Source organism: Harpia harpyja, chromosome 14 (assembly GCF_026419915.1).
Source record: "Harpia harpyja isolate bHarHar1 chromosome 14, bHarHar1 primary haplotype, whole genome shotgun sequence".
Classification (NCBI taxonomy): domain Eukaryota; kingdom Metazoa; phylum Chordata; class Aves; order Accipitriformes; family Accipitridae; genus Harpia; species Harpia harpyja.
Window position 1 is genome coordinate 3,628,413 of NC_068953.1, and position 18,927 is coordinate 3,647,339.

Genomic DNA, 18,927 nt, shown 5'->3' on the forward strand with positions numbered 1-18,927 from the left:
ATCATAAGAACTTCAAAACAATTAGAATTCTTTCTTACCCATTTAATGAAGGTGGGTTTTACTCCACGATGCGTTCTGCAGCTGTAAGCAAGTCATTTTGGAACACATTTGTTTCTTCACATTAAAGACTCTGAAGGACTAATAACATCATTTTACCCTTTCCCTATTTCCCAAACACTCCTTCCCCTCCAAAAAGAAGAACAAAAAAAAAGCCACCTGCAGCTTTTCTCTATTATAAAGATGTGAAGAAAGAGCAAATAAGTGTAAACAATGTCTTCAAATTGTGCCAGAATTTAAATATGCAATAAGGATGTTTTATATTAGTTTTGTCTTGATAACTGAGCAGTTTTTCTAAATAAAGCTATAGTAAAAAAATTCAGATCTCCAAATACTGACCTAAGCAGGGATGCGATGTACATATTCCATAGGGCAGCTTTTGCTTTGGCTTGTGCTGACTCTCGGTTTGGGGGACTTGAGAAAGTCTTTGGGTGAGGGATGCATTACCCCAGAAACTTTCAAGAAAAGTAAGAATGTGGAGCTCATGGCATGGGATGCAGGAGAAATTTCCACTTAGTACTTACTAATTCCAGGTAACAAACACCAGTTACTGTTGTTTGCATAAACAAAACCATGAACGAGCCCCAGTGAAATCAGCAGCAATCGCTGCCGGTACCGGGATCCAGTAACAGGGCATTGGTTGTAGGATCTGTCCTCTCACCCCTGGCTAAGCACCCAGACCAGATGGTATTCATTCAATAATTCTGAAAGAATCTAAGAATGAATTGGCTGAGTTGTTAAAAAAAAAAAAAAAAAAAAAAAAGAAAAAAAGTAATCTCTCATTACAATCGGCTACCGTACTGGAAAATAGCCAACGCTTTTCTGTTTTTCCTCATGTTATAATGAACCCTGGGATGTAAAAATAAGTAAAATTGGTAAATTAGAGAAAACTGTAACCTACACGCAATCAGCCTTCTCCAAGACACATAGTATTGCGGAAAAAAAAAGGAGATAATGAGGTAATGATTCAATTGGGCTTGAAAAAATATCAAATAAAGTTAAAATAATAAGCAATTGTGTATTACAAGATAAAGTTGGTGTGTTACAGTTTGTTTGGATAGTGGAGAAAGGCTCAGGAAACTATTGAAAAAAATAATTAGAACAGTCATTCTGCCACTGGAAAAGCCTCCTGCACTTCGTAACCAGGAAAGTTAAGGTTGAAACATCAGTTGTACTACAAACATCAGGCATGTCCTCCAGCGGCAGGGTGAGGGGCCCCCGTGCCCGCTGTCCTCTCCAGGTGCTGCTTGCAGAGATTGCACAAACCTGGCCCCTTGTGCTCCCCCAGCACCCGCAACGGCCCTGTCGGGGACATTAGAAGTTAAATCCCTGCTTATTCCCATTAGTGACTGGTTATGAACGTGCTGCTTCTAAAACTGTTTAATACTTTTTTGAACCTGCTGATAACATCTGCCTTCACAACCTCCACGGAAGTCAATTCAAGCAGCTCGCTATCTGTTGTTTAGAGAAGTACCTTCTTTCACCAGTTTTAAATCAATTTCTTATTAGTTTCCTGCAACGGTGCCCAAGTTCTTGGGTGGTAAATAACAATTCAGCATTCACCTTATCCACCATCTTCATGATTTTGCGAGTCTTGGTCTTATGAATATACACCAAAGGCTACAACGTGGAAGTTATAGAATTGAGAAAAAGCAAAGAGTGCCCTGGTGTGGCAGAACTAGAAGTGGTGTTTGGACAGAGACTTGTGACTGAGAGACAGAGAAGACAAAAAAACCCACATGCGAATACTTCTTAGATACCTTAGATTAATACCAGTTGGTTGAAAAAAACCCAAACCCCCCAAAACCCACCCAAACTTCTCAAACAACTAACCAAGTATAATTGATATTACAGGGAATGAACAAAGTGCGCTGAAAGACAGGCCATATGATAGAGCTCTAATTTTGATTATATCAGTCCTTGCCCTGTTGAAAGCTATCTTTTTAATTCTGTATTTTGTCATAATTCATCATTTAGCTCAAGTATGCTTATTCTTGTCTGGTTCTCATTTCTTAACAGTATTGCATCAGTCATTTTAATTTTTAACCCTATGGCGTTATTTGTGAACGCAAATAATGTGGTGCTTCATCTCTCCAAATATTAATGAAGATGTTAAAAAGTAAGCCTAATGCTCATGGATGCATATTTTTTTCCACAGTGACATTATACCAACTATTCTTGGTTACCTCTGGAACCAGATTTATAAATACAATTGATGAGCAGAAATCTTCCCTGTTGTTTTCTGGTTTGTTTCTTCTGAGTTGTTTGCGCTTTTTTTTTTTTTTTTTAAAGGAGGTAAAAGCAGAGTAGCTCTCTGTCAATAACTGAGACTATTGCTTTGAAATATCTCCAGTAGGGACAGCGCCATAAGTTCTGTTTAGTCTCATTTGAGTGAAATATCCCTGAGATTATTCTACCATATTTTTCTTCATGTTTGGCTCTGTTGATTGAAGACTTTTCCAAATGGCTCCCCAAAGGGATGATGCAATTCCTGTGACCATGTTCCTGGTCCACTATCATCTTTCCTTCTTTTTCTTTGGAGGAATAAGGAGAAGCAGTGCAAAAGGGGACACACTAGAAAGGAAATCCGTTTTCTCCCCTCATCTGTGAGCAAAATTTTATTGTAAGATTTGCTGTAAGGGTACTATAAAGACAGATTAAATAACCTGCACTTCTTCTGGTAACATACACTAACTTTGCTACGCAAATCATTTCTCTTTTTGAAATACATTTCTTTTTTCTTGATCTTCTAGGCTTTTGGCAGATTTTCTCCAACAAAGCCAAAGTACTATGCTCATTTTTATTAATATTAGTTGGTGAATCACTGTGTCAGAAATGTTCAAGAACCAAATGTAAGTAAACGTACACAGGCTCTACAACACAAACCCAACAAAAATATTACTACTCTGCAACAGAGAGATAGTATCATAGACAATAGTTCTTGGATTATAATGAAAAAAATTAAGAGACTTGGGAAACATCCAAGTCTTCTTGGTAAGAATTAGAGGCTCTTTAGATTATTCATAGCTAAGGCCTAAGCAAAAGAATCCATGTAATAGTTTCAAACAAACACTTAAAAATTTTAGTCTAAAAAAATGGCACATATACAGCAACTGGTGGAGATCCTGAATGCATTCAGCAAGGAGAAAAACATACGATTACATTATAATTAGATACCAATTTAATGATATCATTATACTCAGGAAGAATACATGTCCACATTTTATGGTTGACCTATTTGACCCCATGTAAATAACCAGGGCATCACTGCAACGAGTGTGAAAATAGTTCATCTGGATGCTCACAGAAACGAAGCTAGCTATAGTATGGCTATTAGTGTTCAAGTTAATCAAGTGAAAGGTGTCACTCAGATCAAAGACTCCATTATGCTAAGAAGTCTAAGCAGGAACCTACAGAATTGCTACGGAGATAGTCCAGTTGCCAGAAGGTCTTAGATACAAAGATGGAACGATTTTTGGTAGTTAATGAAATGTAGAGTTGGCAAAGAAGAAATACAGCTAGAGAGACGGTATTCAACAACGTAAGCTAATGCATGCAATGCTTATTCTTTATGAGCAGAAGCAACTTAACTGCTTAGGGGAAACTCAATACTTTCAATAGAGTATCTCTTTAATCTCTGAAAATGTCATATTCTTTCCCTTCATCTTCTATTTCTTTGCCAGTGCTGAACAGTATGACAACATCTGTATGAGTACTGACAATAGTGCCAGAAAAGATATTGTGAATTAAAGATATTCCTACATATGCAGTATGAAAATATGCCCAATGAGTATGTCCAGCTGGACTGTAACCTAGGGCTGTATTTGCTAGTTAATTAATCCAGCATCACAAAGCTTGATGCTAAAGGAAGGACCGAAATGCTCTCTAGGGCACATTATCAGTACCTTATTTGCAAACTGTATGCAAGTAGAAGTTGTTCAAAAATGAAGCATCCAATTATAGGACACTGTCTGCAGATTTTTGAAAAAGGCCCCGTCACAAAAACATTATATTACAGCATAACTATTATACAGAATAGTTATTCTTAATTAGAGTAGCGGTCACTTACACATTGACCTTAACTTTGAATTCCCCAGGCATTTCAGTTTTATGTGGACTTCTCACCAGACGTAGGTGGAGAGATTGTAACAGATATAGACTAGAAAACATTGTAAATGTCAAATCTTATTTAGAATAACAGAAATCTCAGAGTACAACTAACTGCTACATCATTAAAGTCTACAAGCACGATTTGCACAGCTCTGGCCAGGTTGCATGCCATCTTGGAGCCCCATCACTCCAGAGTGAACCATTTCATAACTGTACTGAAATCAGAAGAACTGTGGTCCAGAAACTAAAGTGTTTGACTCTCTTTTTTTTTTTCTTTTTACTACAGCTTCATCCTGTAATCAAATCTCTTGTGCGTTCAGTACAGTCAATACACAAAAATGTAAATTACTTCTCCACAAGAAAAGCAGCACTGAAAAAGAATTAGATGTTCCTGGAACCTGCATAAAGATTTAACAGGATGAGTCAAAATATCTATTTAAATATAGAAAATAAGTCAACAAAAAGCTAAATGTTGAAAATTATTTAGAGAGGAAAAAAAACCAAACACTTTTTCTCCCACTCCAATTTAGTCATGTGCATTGCTCAAAGAGAGCTTTTTTTATGAGGTATTTTCAGCGTTCCAAGGTTGCTTCCTTGGAGCATTGTTAGCAAGTCTACTGATCTGCTCGGGTCATGCTTTCTGCATGCTCATTTTCTTTGCCAAGAAAATACCACAGATGAATGTTACAAACAGTTGTGTTAGCCAAGCTTCACATCTGCACGCACTTAGAAATGCAGTTTGTCTCTTGCTTTTAGTAATTCCTGGCAAACCTGAAAATGCTCATAAGCTTTGTGCAGTCCATTACACCTGGCTGATTAGTGTTCATGCCATAAGTACTGCTGATGCAACCTATAACACACCTGTCTCTCTGCTGAAATTAGTCAGTAGTGGAGCCTAACTACAGTACTATGTATTCTTTAATATGTTTATTTCTTAAACAGTTTGTTTCATTTCATCATAATGAGGTATGACTTCAAATAAAAAAAATTACCATCACATCAGAAAATGCTATAATCACTATAATGAAATGCAAGCAAATTAAATCTATTCTTTAAAAGTAAATAAAAATCATTATGATTGAATACAAGTGTTCTTCTGAAATGGTATTTAAGATTCCTTAACTAATAGACAAGAAATAAATTGGAGATATTCTCAAGTCATTTTTATGTTAGAGGCAGATAACAGATATTATGAAAGTACTGAAGTCCTAAGAACATGGTAAGTACTGTTTCTAATTCTCCATGCAATCATCTTGAATTTTTGTCTGATTTATGTCCAGCGTGGCTTATCTGACCTTAAGGACATTAAAATTTGTTATCCTTATCTGATAAGGTGGGTTTGTGTTCTAATAGAACTACCACGTTACGTCTTAAAAGGTGAGCAATAAGGTGATTAAGTGTGATCGGGCTGTGGCACCTCATCTAGCAAAAAGCAAGGCTGAGGATGAACCGCTGCGCTGCCCCAGCAAGAACAGCTACCTCTGCGTCGCGTTAGCCCAGCACACACCGAGCTGCTCCTGGATCACCTCAGCTCTGTTTCTGTGGACCAGGCTGGTGAGAAGGACCTGGCTCACAGAAATCTTCCAACTGCGGTTCAGGTAGAGCCCTCGTCACCTTCTCCAGCGCTCCCGCAGCTCAGGGGGCAGCACTCAGCACGGAGAAGTCTTAGAGGTGCCCAGTTTGGCCACAGGGGGTTCGATGCTACTCGTTATGTGCATATTTAGGTCAGCTATAGCTCGCTTTGTAAGAAAGTGGTGGTTAATTGAAAATAAGACCTGCAACAGGGAAGGTCACTAGAAAATTATGGACTTTTCCCTTTTGTGGTGAGCTGACCCTGGCTGGATGCCAGGTGCCCACCAAAGCTGCTCTATCACTCCCCTCCTCCGCTGGACAGGGGAGAGAAAATACAATGAAAGGCTTGTGGGTTGAGATAAGGACAGGGAGAGATCACTCAGCAGTTACTGTCACAGGCAAAACAGACTCAACATGGGGAAATTAGTTTCATTTTTTACCAATCAAATCAGAGTAGGGTAATGAGAAACAAAACCAAATCTTAAAACACCTTCTCCCCATCCCTCCCTTCTTCCCGGCCTTAACTTTACTCCCAGTTCTCTCCACCTCCTCCCCCCAGCAGCACAGGGGATGGGGAATGGGGGTTGGGGTCAGTTCGTCACACGTTGTCTCTGCCGCTCCTTCCTCCTCAGGGGGACGACTCCTCACTTGTCTCCTGCTCCAGCGTGGGGTCCCTCCCACAGGAGACAGTCCTCCACAAACTTCTCCAACGTGGGTCCTTCCCACAGGCTGCAGTTCTTCATGAACTGCTCCAGCGTGGGTCCCTTCCATGGGCTGCAGTCCTTCAGGCACAGACTGCTCCAGCGTGGGTCCCCCGCAGGGTCACCAGTCCTGCCAGCAAACCTGCTCCAGCGTGGGCTCCTCTCTCCACGGGGCCGCAAGTCCTGCCAGGAGCCTGTGCCAGGACAGGCTCTCCACGGGGTCACAGCCTCCTTCGGGCATCCCCCTGCTCCGGCGTGGGGTCCTCCTGGGCTGCAGGCGGAGATCTGCTCCACCGTGGACCACCCTGGGCTGCAGGGGGACAGCCTGCCTCACCATGGTCTTCCCCACGGGCTGCAGAGGAATCTCTGCTCCGGTGCCTGGAGCATCTCCTCCCCTCCTTCTGCACTGACCTGGGGGTCTGCAGGGTTGTTGCTCTCACATATTCTCACTCCTTTCTCCAGCTGCAGTTGTGCAGGTTTTTTTCCCCCTTCTTAAATCTGTTCTCCCAGAGGTACTACCACTGTCGCTGATGGGCTCAGCCTTGGCCAGCAGTGGGTCTGTCTCGGAGCCGGCTGGCATTGGCTCTGTCGGACATGGGGGAAGCTTCTAGCAGCTTCTCACAGCAGCCACCCCTGTAACCCCCCTGCTACCTAAACCTTGCCACGCAAACCCAATACACCTTTATTATTATTTCCACAACAACAGATGCCATGTTTATTTTTCCTATAGTGCAGGTTACACAGTGTCTTTGGGCAACCTGTTAAATATTTTCCCGCTCATCATTCCCTAGTGACTGGGAGATGCAATAACTGTCAAAAGATACTTCCTTTTAGAATCACAGGTTCAAAAACATTACCGTACTACGTTTATGGAGCAACTTTCCGGCATTGTATGCTGTAATCACTAACAAAAATGAATCAAATAAAATATTACAATAAACAATGCACTATCTTTAAAGTTGAGATTTTTAAGCAACAGAAAATTAAAGACCTCAGTAAATTATGTGTCCCTAAATATTAGAAGCCGTCTCCAAATACCATCAAATATTTAAATGTCCAGTGCGCTTGCAATGAAAACTGTTCCTCTCTCTGCCCCCTACTCTCCTCCTTCCCATCCCCACTGCAGCAGGGTTATGGGGAGGGCAATACCATAGGAATCCTATATCTCCTGCTGCCCATTTTTACTTCAATTTTTCACTTGACAGCCATTTCTTTTGTATTTCATCATGTTCATGTGAACAATAGTCCGCAATTACACAAAGCAATCCACACAAAAATCAGTATTACTCACAAAACAGACTACAGAGGAATGAGATCCTTCACTTGGGAATGGACTGACCTTCAGTAAATCTCAACAGTCAGATGTTCCAAGCCTAAACAGTGAAATTCAGCTTCCCCTCAGATTTTTAAGCAATCTTTACAGAATTGGCAGAAAAAAGTAAATTTAGAGGACAATTTTTTCTCCCATATTGTCCTAAATTTCAAGGTAACAAGAATTGCTAGGAAAATAAAAAGACTTTAAAAACAAGTTTCAAGACTCATGCTGCAATTAAGATGCCTTTTTTTTTTCTCCCCTTGGATAAAATCTCCTTCATCAAAGTTCTGTGGACTTTAATAGGATCAAGATTTGAACTAAGTTAGCTGAAACTGTAACTTTCCAGTTCTAAATGGAGTTTGCCCTCTAAGCTACTTTGACTTTTGGACTTTGTGGCCCATTTCCACAGCTCTACATTTAGAAGACAGAAACGAAGCAGAATGGTAAATGGAGATTTGAGGGTAATGCAAGGTATTTTCACATCTCTGTGAAAGACTTCCCAACAGAGATACTTTCTATTTCCCCCCTCCTATCTTTTACTCAACATGTGCTCTTCTGATTAGAGGTAAAAAATAGGGAAGTAGGTTAAATAACAAAAATTTCAATAGCAGCCAATATAGCTTAAAATTAGCAATTTTTTTTGAAAAATAGAAAAAATCCAACAAATTAAAAAAATAGTATTTCTGACAGAAATGACAATTCAAGACTATTAAAGATATTGCCCTATGAAGGATTATTTGTAACTTTAATTTGAGGATGTAAAGAAGTTAACTTTTCTTTTGCTATACTACACATGTAAAAAAAGATCAAAGAAAGAAAAGAATTGAGATTCAAATTCCATTTTTAAGCAAAAATGACAATGTCTTCCTGAGTTAAAATTAATCCTTTAATGATGAATTTCAAAGGTTTAAATACTTTCTGTGACCTTGGCTTTAAATAATTATGCCAAGCGGAGCTTTCCTTACATTCAGAAAAGATTCTGAATTGTTGATCACAGCCATTTTAATGGCTTCAGGCTGGCTGATTTCCAACATAATCCTCCGAATGCTGTTTAAAATTACAGACCAAGAACCTGACGCAGGTAAATGAAATGTCACTTTCACAAAGGCTGTTCAAACAGTATATGCAGATTGTTAATTTGTGCCACTGTACATCACTTTGCAATAAAAAGTATGATTTATTACATTAATGCATGTAAAAGATACTTCAACAACTATCTGCTTACATACACACAGCATCAACCATAAATATTAAGTAGGGTATTTTAGTTTAGCTTTTGAAATACAACTCACGTGTTTTAGCTCATATCATCCCTAATGTGGTGAAATACTTGAATTCCAGACACCGGTACAAGGGGATGCTCAGCAAGCACTGATGTGCAGTCAGTGACCCCACTGAACAGAATGGGGAGGGAAGCCTTGATGTATCTGAAACATTAATTTCTATTTTCAAGCCTTTCACAGAGTCCTTGCTCACCCGATGCACACAGGCAAAAGTAGACCAGCCGTTGTTAGCAACTAGACCCAATTTCCTTGCAGTTTTAGCCTGAACTTTTTTCTCCTTGAGAACTTTCCCTCTTTTTAAGGGAGAAAAAGCTTGGTTAGATGGAACTGCCCTTTCTATTCTATCTATTCCAGCAAAGAAGTGATTAGCGTAGTCCTTGGCTGGCTTTGCCTTTGAAATCTTCTGGATTTTTAAAGCCCTGACAGCTCCTGAGCACCGCACGGTCATCCCCGCGCCGCACTGCCCAGGGCTGGAAGTGGCTGCCCCAGCACCGCTCTCAGGGAAAACAGCTACAGCAGTGACCACTGCCGCTGCGTGTTCAAAGAGAAGTCTTTCATTATAGAACCACAAAACTTTCTATACTCGTGCCGTGATTGTGGCATCCAATGTCAGATCTACAGCATACGTCTGTTTTTTCAACTCAAGTGACCTCTAAACATTTTACCTCAGTGAAACTTTGTCTCTCTGATTTTTGGGGCGATTGCTCCCCTTTTGCCATGCCACAAGAAGCAGCCCTATGCAAACCTCTTACCTTGTCCAAGGCCTTCTCTGTTTCTGCCACATGTATCTTTTTGAGGTCTAATGTCATTTTTTCGGCCTCCACTTTCAGCTTATTCACTGCTGTCTCATGGTCTCGAGCTGCCCTCTGCTTCTCCTCTTCCCACTGATGGCTCAGCTCCAGCAGCTGCTGCTTCCGCTGAGTGTTTACCTGAATAAGCTCTTCCCTCAGCACATGGATTTGGTTCTCCATATCGCAGATAACCTGAAATAAAGAACAAACAAAGTAAAAAAAAAAAACCAAAACAAACAAAAACCACCACACAACAAAAAACACAAATCAAAACCCACTTGATTTTCTCAGACAGGCTGTTAGCTGGGGTAGGTAGCAGACTCAAAGGATTCTCTGTCCCTTTTCTTGGCCTCTCTTATTGCTTATCCCCTTCTCTTCCTATGTGCAGATGAATACAGCTCCCCCCCTGCCCACAGCATGGATGGAGCAAGATTTACCTTTTTGGAGGGGATGCCCCCATAGGTGAAGAAATATAGTCTGTGGCATGTAATCACTATGTGTAATGTCCATGCCTTCTCTTTTTTTTCCTTAAGAAATGACCTGCTGCCTTCTAATGATCTATCAGTGTATCGCCAATCATTTATCAATCACTGCTACAGATTATAGACTCTATTTCATCATAATGTGCTAACGTGCACCAGGAATATATCAAAGAACGTCCTCCTTTGGGTGAGGGAACCAGAGCACGCTGAGAGAGGATGACACGGGCTGACACAGAGAACCCTTAAGACTCTGCAAACACAGTATAGATAAGACACACGACCTTCAAAATGCAAGACACAGACTTCAGAATCCACAACTCTCTTTTATGTGATCACAGATTATCCTTCAGTCCTCAGGAGCAAAATATGTTGTGTGAGGCAGCAGTGGCATCAGAAGTGAGGGACTATGGAGCGGCAGCAGAACAGCAGGGAGTCGGCTCACCGCCTGCCTTCCGTGGGGGAACTTGAAAGGGTAAGGAATGAAAGTTGTATGTGGTAAAGCTGTGTTACTCCTCAAGTGTACAGAATACACACTGCTACTTTACAGTAGTAGTAAGAGTATACATTTATTACTTTAGATTTACACTTGCATATAAGTCTTATTAGTTACTTTTCTAACTGCATTTCTTCTGTAGCTTCTTAGATGAAATATAGGAGCATCGTACCTGGGACATAACCCGTTGTGCTTACAGCTAACTGTAATGCATGACGTCGCAAGCACATATATGTTTTCGTTCATAAATATAATTCTGAAAATTAGCATTTGCACTAAAAAACCTCACACAGTAGTTCCCCCTTTTTCCTCCCTGCTTCACAAGAAACTTTGCGGTTCTGTGGAATTCTTTCATAGAGGATGTGATAATATTGAGATGAGAAACTGATGTTCTACCAAACAGATGTAGGTGACTCAGCTCAGGCTTATTAAAGGTTTCACAAGAAAATCTGATGAAAATTACTGTATATTTAAAGATCCCATTGCCCTGGAACACAGTTACTCATTCTAGAGCTCTGAACTGATCTCTCTCTCCAACTACTATTTTTCTTCTTTAGACATTTCTAATATACTGTCTCTATTCGGCTAAACCATCTATTTGCAGTCTCTGAGAACCACATTACTACAAATCTTTGAAAAAGAAACATTCATTTCTGACCAAAGTTGGGAAATGAATGACTGTCAGATATATTGCCTTGTACATTAATAGCCCAAGACAGATTGTTATAAATACTGTGATCTGAGAGAGAAAAATCAAGGCCTGAAAGTTTGCCTATTTTTTTCAAACTATTTGAACTATATGGTGTAATAAAAGACATGTTGTCTCCCCTCAAACCTTCAGCTGTGTCCTTCAACTATCACAGCTGTAACACGTATTAAATAATATTAACCATCTCGGAAACTTATCACAGGACTGACTTTTACTTCCATGCTTTCTTAATTACTCCTTGGCATTATTTCCTACTATGTTAAAGGTAAAATTTTGTGTGTGTATGTGTGGAGATGGAATGAGCACATCATTTGTATACAGAAGTATAGCACAGGCCACATACTTCAGCTATATCAGAATTATCTCAAACATGTGTTTCATATAGTGTAATCTGCACTAGATCCTTTCCTTCCGTTCCTGATCTTTTCCTCTACACGTTTAGTTTTTTATTAAATCTGTATACAGACTAAAAATGTAAAGTACATTTTAGTATATAATTATAATCTACAATATATTTTTATAATTCTTTCAGAAAATAATTTCACCTCAAGATCATAAAAAAATGACAGCCTAACTGGCTTTTACTTAACCAAAGAAATGCTAGGCCAATTAAGATAACAGCTACAATTTCTATAGGATGACACGGTCTGATTTCTAAACTGACATATGTAGCATTTGGGTTTTTTAATAGCTGTTCCAATGCAAGTCCTGCTTGGAATAATAACAATTATCTTTTAATCTGTGAGAGCTCTTTTTGAGAGCACATTCCCCCTCCACTACCACTTTCCATCCCCCACCTCTCCTTTTTTAAAACAAAAAAAGTTCTTAAACTTTCGGTCCTCCCCCGTATAAGTGAAACTAAGATATTACATTGCTCAGAAGTTTCCTAAAAAGTTTGATAAAATATTTAGGATAAGGAGCCATGGCTAACTTCTTATAATAGAGGGAAAATTCATTCATAAATCATATTACAAGCCAAAATAGAGACTGCATGAATTCCTGTTACGCCTTTCTGCTTTACTTCATTCTATATTCAATAATTCTTATACAAAGCCATTAGAAAAATCAAATAGCACAATATAGTGTTTTCTACAGCCACATGGAAAAAGTAATAGCTCCAAGCCTTCAGATTCAAAACTGGGGAGCCAAAAGATAGTGGGCTGAATGTTATAGGTAAAGTAACAGTAATTAATATGCAAAGGAGCATTAATGTTGGACCTAATAGATGGCAAAAGCAGATTTGGTTCTATTAGGAAAGAAGAAAGAATCTGAAGACAGGGTGATGGCAGCGAAACTAATATGATTAAAGGAGTCCTTTTGGAGCAACTTCACTGCTAGTAAGATGATGTTAAGAGACATCTAATCTCCCCAAAGTGACTGGAAAAAGCTTATATTGGGGATCACAGACACAGTTCTTGTCAATTACTTTAAAATAAGTCTAGTTCTCACAGACAGATTATTTTTTCCTATAAACAAAGTCACTGGCAGAAGCAGCTTACAACTGAACAACTTGCTGCATAAGACAACTTTGTGTGACATGGATATCTTCAAACTGCTAAAGGAAATGAATCCCAAAGTCTCCATCACTAAGATTCTGCTATTCCACATGCCAGGTTTAATAAACTATTATTAGACTTAAATGTAGGCAAATTAGTACTACTAGAAAAAAAAAACAACCAAGGTGACATAATTCTCAGTTGTGAAAAATCCATTAAATATATAATTTAAGAGCAACTGTCTTTTCTTAATGATTCTGTGGAAAAACAAAAGATGCAATTACAAAATCTCACTTCTCATGCTTGAGATCTGAAGGTATGATGCTTGCTTGGTTTCTTTGTAAAATTGAATCCTCTTTCTCAGTATTGGTTCTTAAATTCTTTTCCTGGCTGCTGAAATCTGTTTGTGAACCATGCCTAACAAACTGTTTGCATGGTCCAAACAGTAACACGAGTACAAGAGCTGCTGTGAGAAATACACATCTTAAACACTCCACCAGAGCAAATTATTCTTGTGCTAAGCATAAGGCTTAAACATAAGAAATAAAGACTTCACAGTATATAATAGGTCCAAAGTCTATTGCTGTTTGCTGCCTTTTATGGATCAAAATGTAGAGTCTCTATTTCGGTTGTATAGGTACAAGTAAAAGAAAGATCCATATCTTTTTTGCAAAGCATGCAGAAGTTCATTGCGATTCCACAGGATGGCCATGCCATAGCAGCATGCCCCAAAGAAGAAAGTATTTTGTAAAATGACTATTAATCCACATACAGAAAAACAAAACCAAGGAAAACACTAGCTTACAGAGTATCCCAAATGGAACAAAAACACAAATACGTAAACTGTGTGACAGGGTAGAGATTTCACATGAATTTATATGCCATACTTCTATGTCTGTGTATGCACGTATGACAATCCCATAGCTGAAGAAACTGCTAGCTGAGATGGTGATTTCTATTTCTGTTTCAAAGGAGTAACTTAGAATTCTAACTAAGAATATCTGTGCTGAAATAGTGTCATAAAAAGGGTGGGTCATAAGCCCACAGCAATTTGCCTGTAGGGAAAAAATAGACTTGAAAGAAAAAAAGAAGGTTGCTCACTCACTTTGGCCTATTTAAAATGCCAATAAATGTACTGCATGTTATTTGGAAGGAAAACATGTGCTCTTAATTTTAAAAAGTAAATTGCATAAGAAAATATAAAGTTGGCAAAAAGTTTAAATTAAAATTTGTTGCTGATGTCTGAAACTCTGCTACAGTTACGTGCAACAGAGATGAGAAATGGACCGAATGACTACAGTCTAATTAAAAAAAAAAAATATATATATATATACACATTCCCTTTATTTTTCAGGAGCTCCTCCTTCAACCCCATGAAGCATTTACTTGGATCAGTTTCTAAGGAAGAGGCTGGAGCATGACTGCATCTTTTATACTCACAGTGATGGAATACATGGACTTCACTGTCTCCTTCCCAATGTATTACACACCAAACCACATCCACCCCATCACCATATTCAGCTTCAAATCGTGTTGAGGGCATTGTAAAGTCACAAAAACAAGGCAATGCAGAGTTAAGGTCAAATCCACTCTTAACTTACTCCCTGAGGCTCAGATCTAGAGTCATTTAGGTGCTGCTTCAGCCCTTTTTACAGTAAGTGACTAACACCTCCCAACAGATGAAGTTGCAATAACCCTTCATCGCTCTTCATTGCTGAATGTACTCAGGTGGCTGAAATAGTGCATCACTTTTAAAGACCACTGCTTTTCTCAAGTGGATCATGACAACTCTTCAAACTGAGTTTCAAAAGTTTTCTGCACTGGGCTAACTTGGCTTCAGTTGGAGAAGACTGCGTAAGTCTCAATTTGCTGTGTTTAATTTTGCTTGCATGTAACATTTAAAACAAACAAACAAACAAACAAAAAACCACCCCAAGAACCTCTGAGCAGTTCCACGGACTTAGCTCAGATGTGAACTGCTTGGTTAGATGATCACAATGATCCTTTCTAGGATAATAACCTAAAATATTAGCCTGTAAGTAACAGCCCTGTTTGAACCACCAATATGCAGCTTCTGCCTCCGTATGCCAATACTTCCTCAGTATTTTCTCAACTGGAAGAACATTAAAATTAGCACATGCATTTGAGCAGCGCGCGATGTGAAGCCATCAGCTGAACCCCTCTGAAAGGGAGATTTGTTTCTTTGTGTCTTGTTACGCTGGCGCGATGTGACAGAGATGGATGAGGTATACATAACATTTGTTATCGGGTAGCGGATTATTTTTGAAAGGAGATCAGTCCAGTCAAGGGAAAGGAAGTCTGTAGTAAAAACAAATCTCACTTTGATGATGAAGAATTAAAAGGAAAATAAGGAACAAAGTAGAAACACCCAGTGATTCAGTGGTGACAATGAGTCCCTTTTTACCCGCGATGAGTGCAACGTCTCAGAAGAGGTGGATGAAGTATCCCATCCCAGTCACAGAGCAACTGGTGACGTTTACTGTAAAATACCTTAGAAAGGATTATCTGTTGGAAGTGGGAATCTGAACTACTTTAGCTTTGTTTTTAATAAACAAAGGTTTATAAAGCACTGAGAAACAGATAATACAAGTTTCTCTACCATCACAAAAATAAGCAATGCATCTAACATAAAAGAATGCTAAAAAAGTAAACAATTATTATTTGTTTGCAGCTCTAAGCTTAGAAGAAAGTATAGCTGTAAGAACTTCAAAGATGCGTAATGTTGATTTGTGTTTAAAACAAAACTGGTTTATATTAACAAGTCTTACTACTACAGTTTCAGCAAGTTACAACAATTGGTCTTACACTTGATCTCATTCCGGTTTTAGGGAACTATCCCCATGATTTCTGCCCTTAAGACACAAAAGAGTTAGGCAACCAAGTGCAGTACCAAGGCACAGTCCTAATGGCTCTCTGATCTTTTTGTCCACAAAGCATCCTGTTGAGTTGGACTCACTGGTTCCAGTATACCTGCTTTTCTCCATGCCAGATGAATTTCAACTGTCCAGGTCAGCCAGCTGGCAGCCGTACTTGTGGCTCCTTTGTAACATGACAATGATACAAAGGCTACACAGCAGTGCTGAAAGAGGAATCTTTTTGTTTAAGCTACAATCTAACCCTGAAGAGATATCAAATCTAAACCGATACCTTAAAAGAACTTTGAATTAGCAAGAGTCATTAAAATCTAGTAACTCAAGTTTTTAATGTCTTCTAAATAAAGCTTCGTAATTAACACAATTACGTCCATTTTAACCAACTATATTGAAAACATTTTCTATACCATAGCAACTTCAATTAAAATACATTAAGAATTGATTATCCAATTTTTCTTCTGACTGGTCAAATCAGCAATCTGTCAATATTATGAATCCTTAAAAAGATAGATTTGATTTGCAAAGAAAACTACTTCCGCAAATGTCACACACATTATCACATGGGTAACGATGTGGCAGAGCGCAAATTAACAGGGATAAGTAATAAACAGCTATTTAGCTTTCACAGCACAATCTATTACAGTGTCAAGTTTAAATGCCTTTTGGGTAAGAACACATAGGCCCATAAATATGGTAATTAAAGGAGCAGATAAATGAAACGGTGTGAAAGGAAGTGAAAATGAACAAGAGTTCAATGACCAACAGGTTGGTCTCACCTCCTAAGAGCGCTGATCAAATCTTCCAAAAAGCATGGGACTGGGCAAGCTCTTCCAGAGGAAATGACGGAAGTGTGGGAGCTCTGCTAGCACCACCATAATTACAAGGAGTCCTGATCAGTAGTCTAGTACTTCCTGGAAACTCTAAAATATCAGCAAAGCTAAAACTTCAATACTCAAAGAGATGCATTTTATTATATGCTTATATAGTATTTTGTGCATACCTACGTGTTCTCATTCTTGAGGGGAAAAAAATTCTGTCTGTAACATTGGTGCTATTGCACAACTTCTTAATTAGAAGACATCTTTATCCTAACTAGAAGACATCTTTATCCTAACTAGAAGACATCTTTATCCTATATATGACTACATTGCAGTGATGGGGTGAAGTTATTAACACATTCATTGATCAAATGTTCACAGTTTATAAATTAGGCTGTATAATATCAAGTTTAGGTATTCTCTTGCAGGAAAACTGTTACACAAACCAACGTTGCACTCACTAACTTGCATAGCGTGCAAAGAGTGGCAGTTCTCTAGACTCAGATGAATGTTCAGTGTCAAAAAAACTTACGCAAAAGCAGTGCAGATGGCAACCATAGTACTAACATTAAATGTTTGCTGTTCAGCAGTGTAAAATCTGAACCTCCATATTACAGGGCTTACGCAAAGGTATATCAACTCCATCTCAACACTATCCCAGCTTTTCTCACCTTTGCAAATGTACCTCTGACATCTCTCTTGAAAATATCCACTAAGACTTGTAAAGTGAGGTGTTGAGCTGCTAACTTACATATTTATTCTATTAATTTTAACAGCATTAAGCTGCTTTTAAGCGTCAAACCTCCTTTGTAAGATTCTTTACTTGGACTGTTTCAGCACTGTGTACGCTCTGAAAAATGCCTCTAACATTTATGAATCTGATAAAAGTATATTCCTACTAACCCTGCTTATTTTGTATCTACTAGAGTGTTAGTTAGGGGTGGGGGCAGGTTTAACACCACCCTACCTGTACAGTGCTAGTGGAGGCTAAACATCACTCTCTTCTTCATATTCAAACCATCATCAACTTCATTTTTTCCCCTGCACTTAACATAGTCCCCCAAAAAGTCCAGCACCCTTTAAATCTTCTTAGTAATGCACTTCCTGCATATTGTCTACTACTGTTCTACAGCTTAAGCATTTTGCTGAAACACCATGGAAGTGTTGACTCATGAAGAACAATAAAGAGAAGTTACCTTCTGCTTAGCTCCATTTTCAATAAAATTAATTAAAAGAGTCTATCCATGTCATTCCTATAGAGAAACATGCTTAGGCATTATTTCCATAGATAATCTAAAACCCAAACTGTTCACTAACTTTGCCATGTATTTCTGAAGGCTGAAAAGAAATATGGAAGACTCAGGAATCAAAATGGCAGTAGGAAAAGTTACACTGAAAATATTAGCACCATTCTTGTTTCTACACCTCTGACTACATGCGAGAAAAGAGTAGCAAATTCTCAAAATCTGTGTGTGACAGGATATCAAGAAAAACACAAGTTTTGATCTTTCTTTCCAAAAGGAGTGCACTGAAATAGATCTGGACTTTTAAAGAAGCCAGCTAACTGCCTAAATCCCAGTTAATGTAAATGGCACTTAAGCTACAAACTGTGCTTTAAAAAAAAAAAAGCGGGGTGGGGGGGGAGCAGGAGGAGGGAAAGAAAAAAAATCAGACATCCATTTGAACAGCTCCACAAAGAGCTTAAAATTAACAGAGCTTATTTTGATTTCTTAATTTACATAAGTCCATTTGATTCTAATTTAGTTAACAGCAGCTAGAAAGCAGAACTTCATGTAGGTTGGTTATTGTCACTGCCTTCCTAATAAAATGATTTTTAGTCAAATGGAAGAACGTCAAGCCTACACGTGTAACTAAACAATACAGTACACTGGTGAGTGAAAGGATTACTTACCAAGTTGAAATTGAGATAAATGTAAATAAATTTTCCATTTAACAGTTCTAAGACCTGGAAAAGACTTGGCCCTCTTGCCTGGAAGACAGATCCAGAACAGTTTCTTATTACCTGATTTACTGTATTTGCTTTGAAATAGATTAGTGAGTCAAAACCTAAAACATCCAGCCTTCCTTCTCTTCTCTTTTTATCTGATGAAAGAAGTGTTTACATTTGTATTTCTCTTTGTACAAACAAAATGATTTGAATAAGACTACTAAGAGAGCTACCTGGAAAGGACTAGTTGGAGGACCC

The 18,927-nt window shown here is 38.7% G+C and overlaps 1 protein-coding gene across 4 annotated transcripts in view; it reads right to left on the bottom strand.

Moving 5' to 3' along the window:
* Positions 1-18,927, bottom strand: part of CEP112 (centrosomal protein 112) — a 175,211-nt gene that overhangs the window by 54,482 nt on the left and 101,802 nt on the right. For all 4 annotated transcript variants that reach the window (XR_008238246.1, XM_052807763.1, XM_052807765.1 and 1 more), the window contains one exon: positions 9,791-10,021. Coding sequence is in view for 3 of the 4 variants with exons in the window: in XM_052807763.1 (XP_052663723.1) it covers positions 9,791-10,021 (231 nt within the window). In the remaining variant the exon portion in view is untranslated. The remainder of the gene's footprint in view (positions 1-9,790; positions 10,022-18,927) is intronic.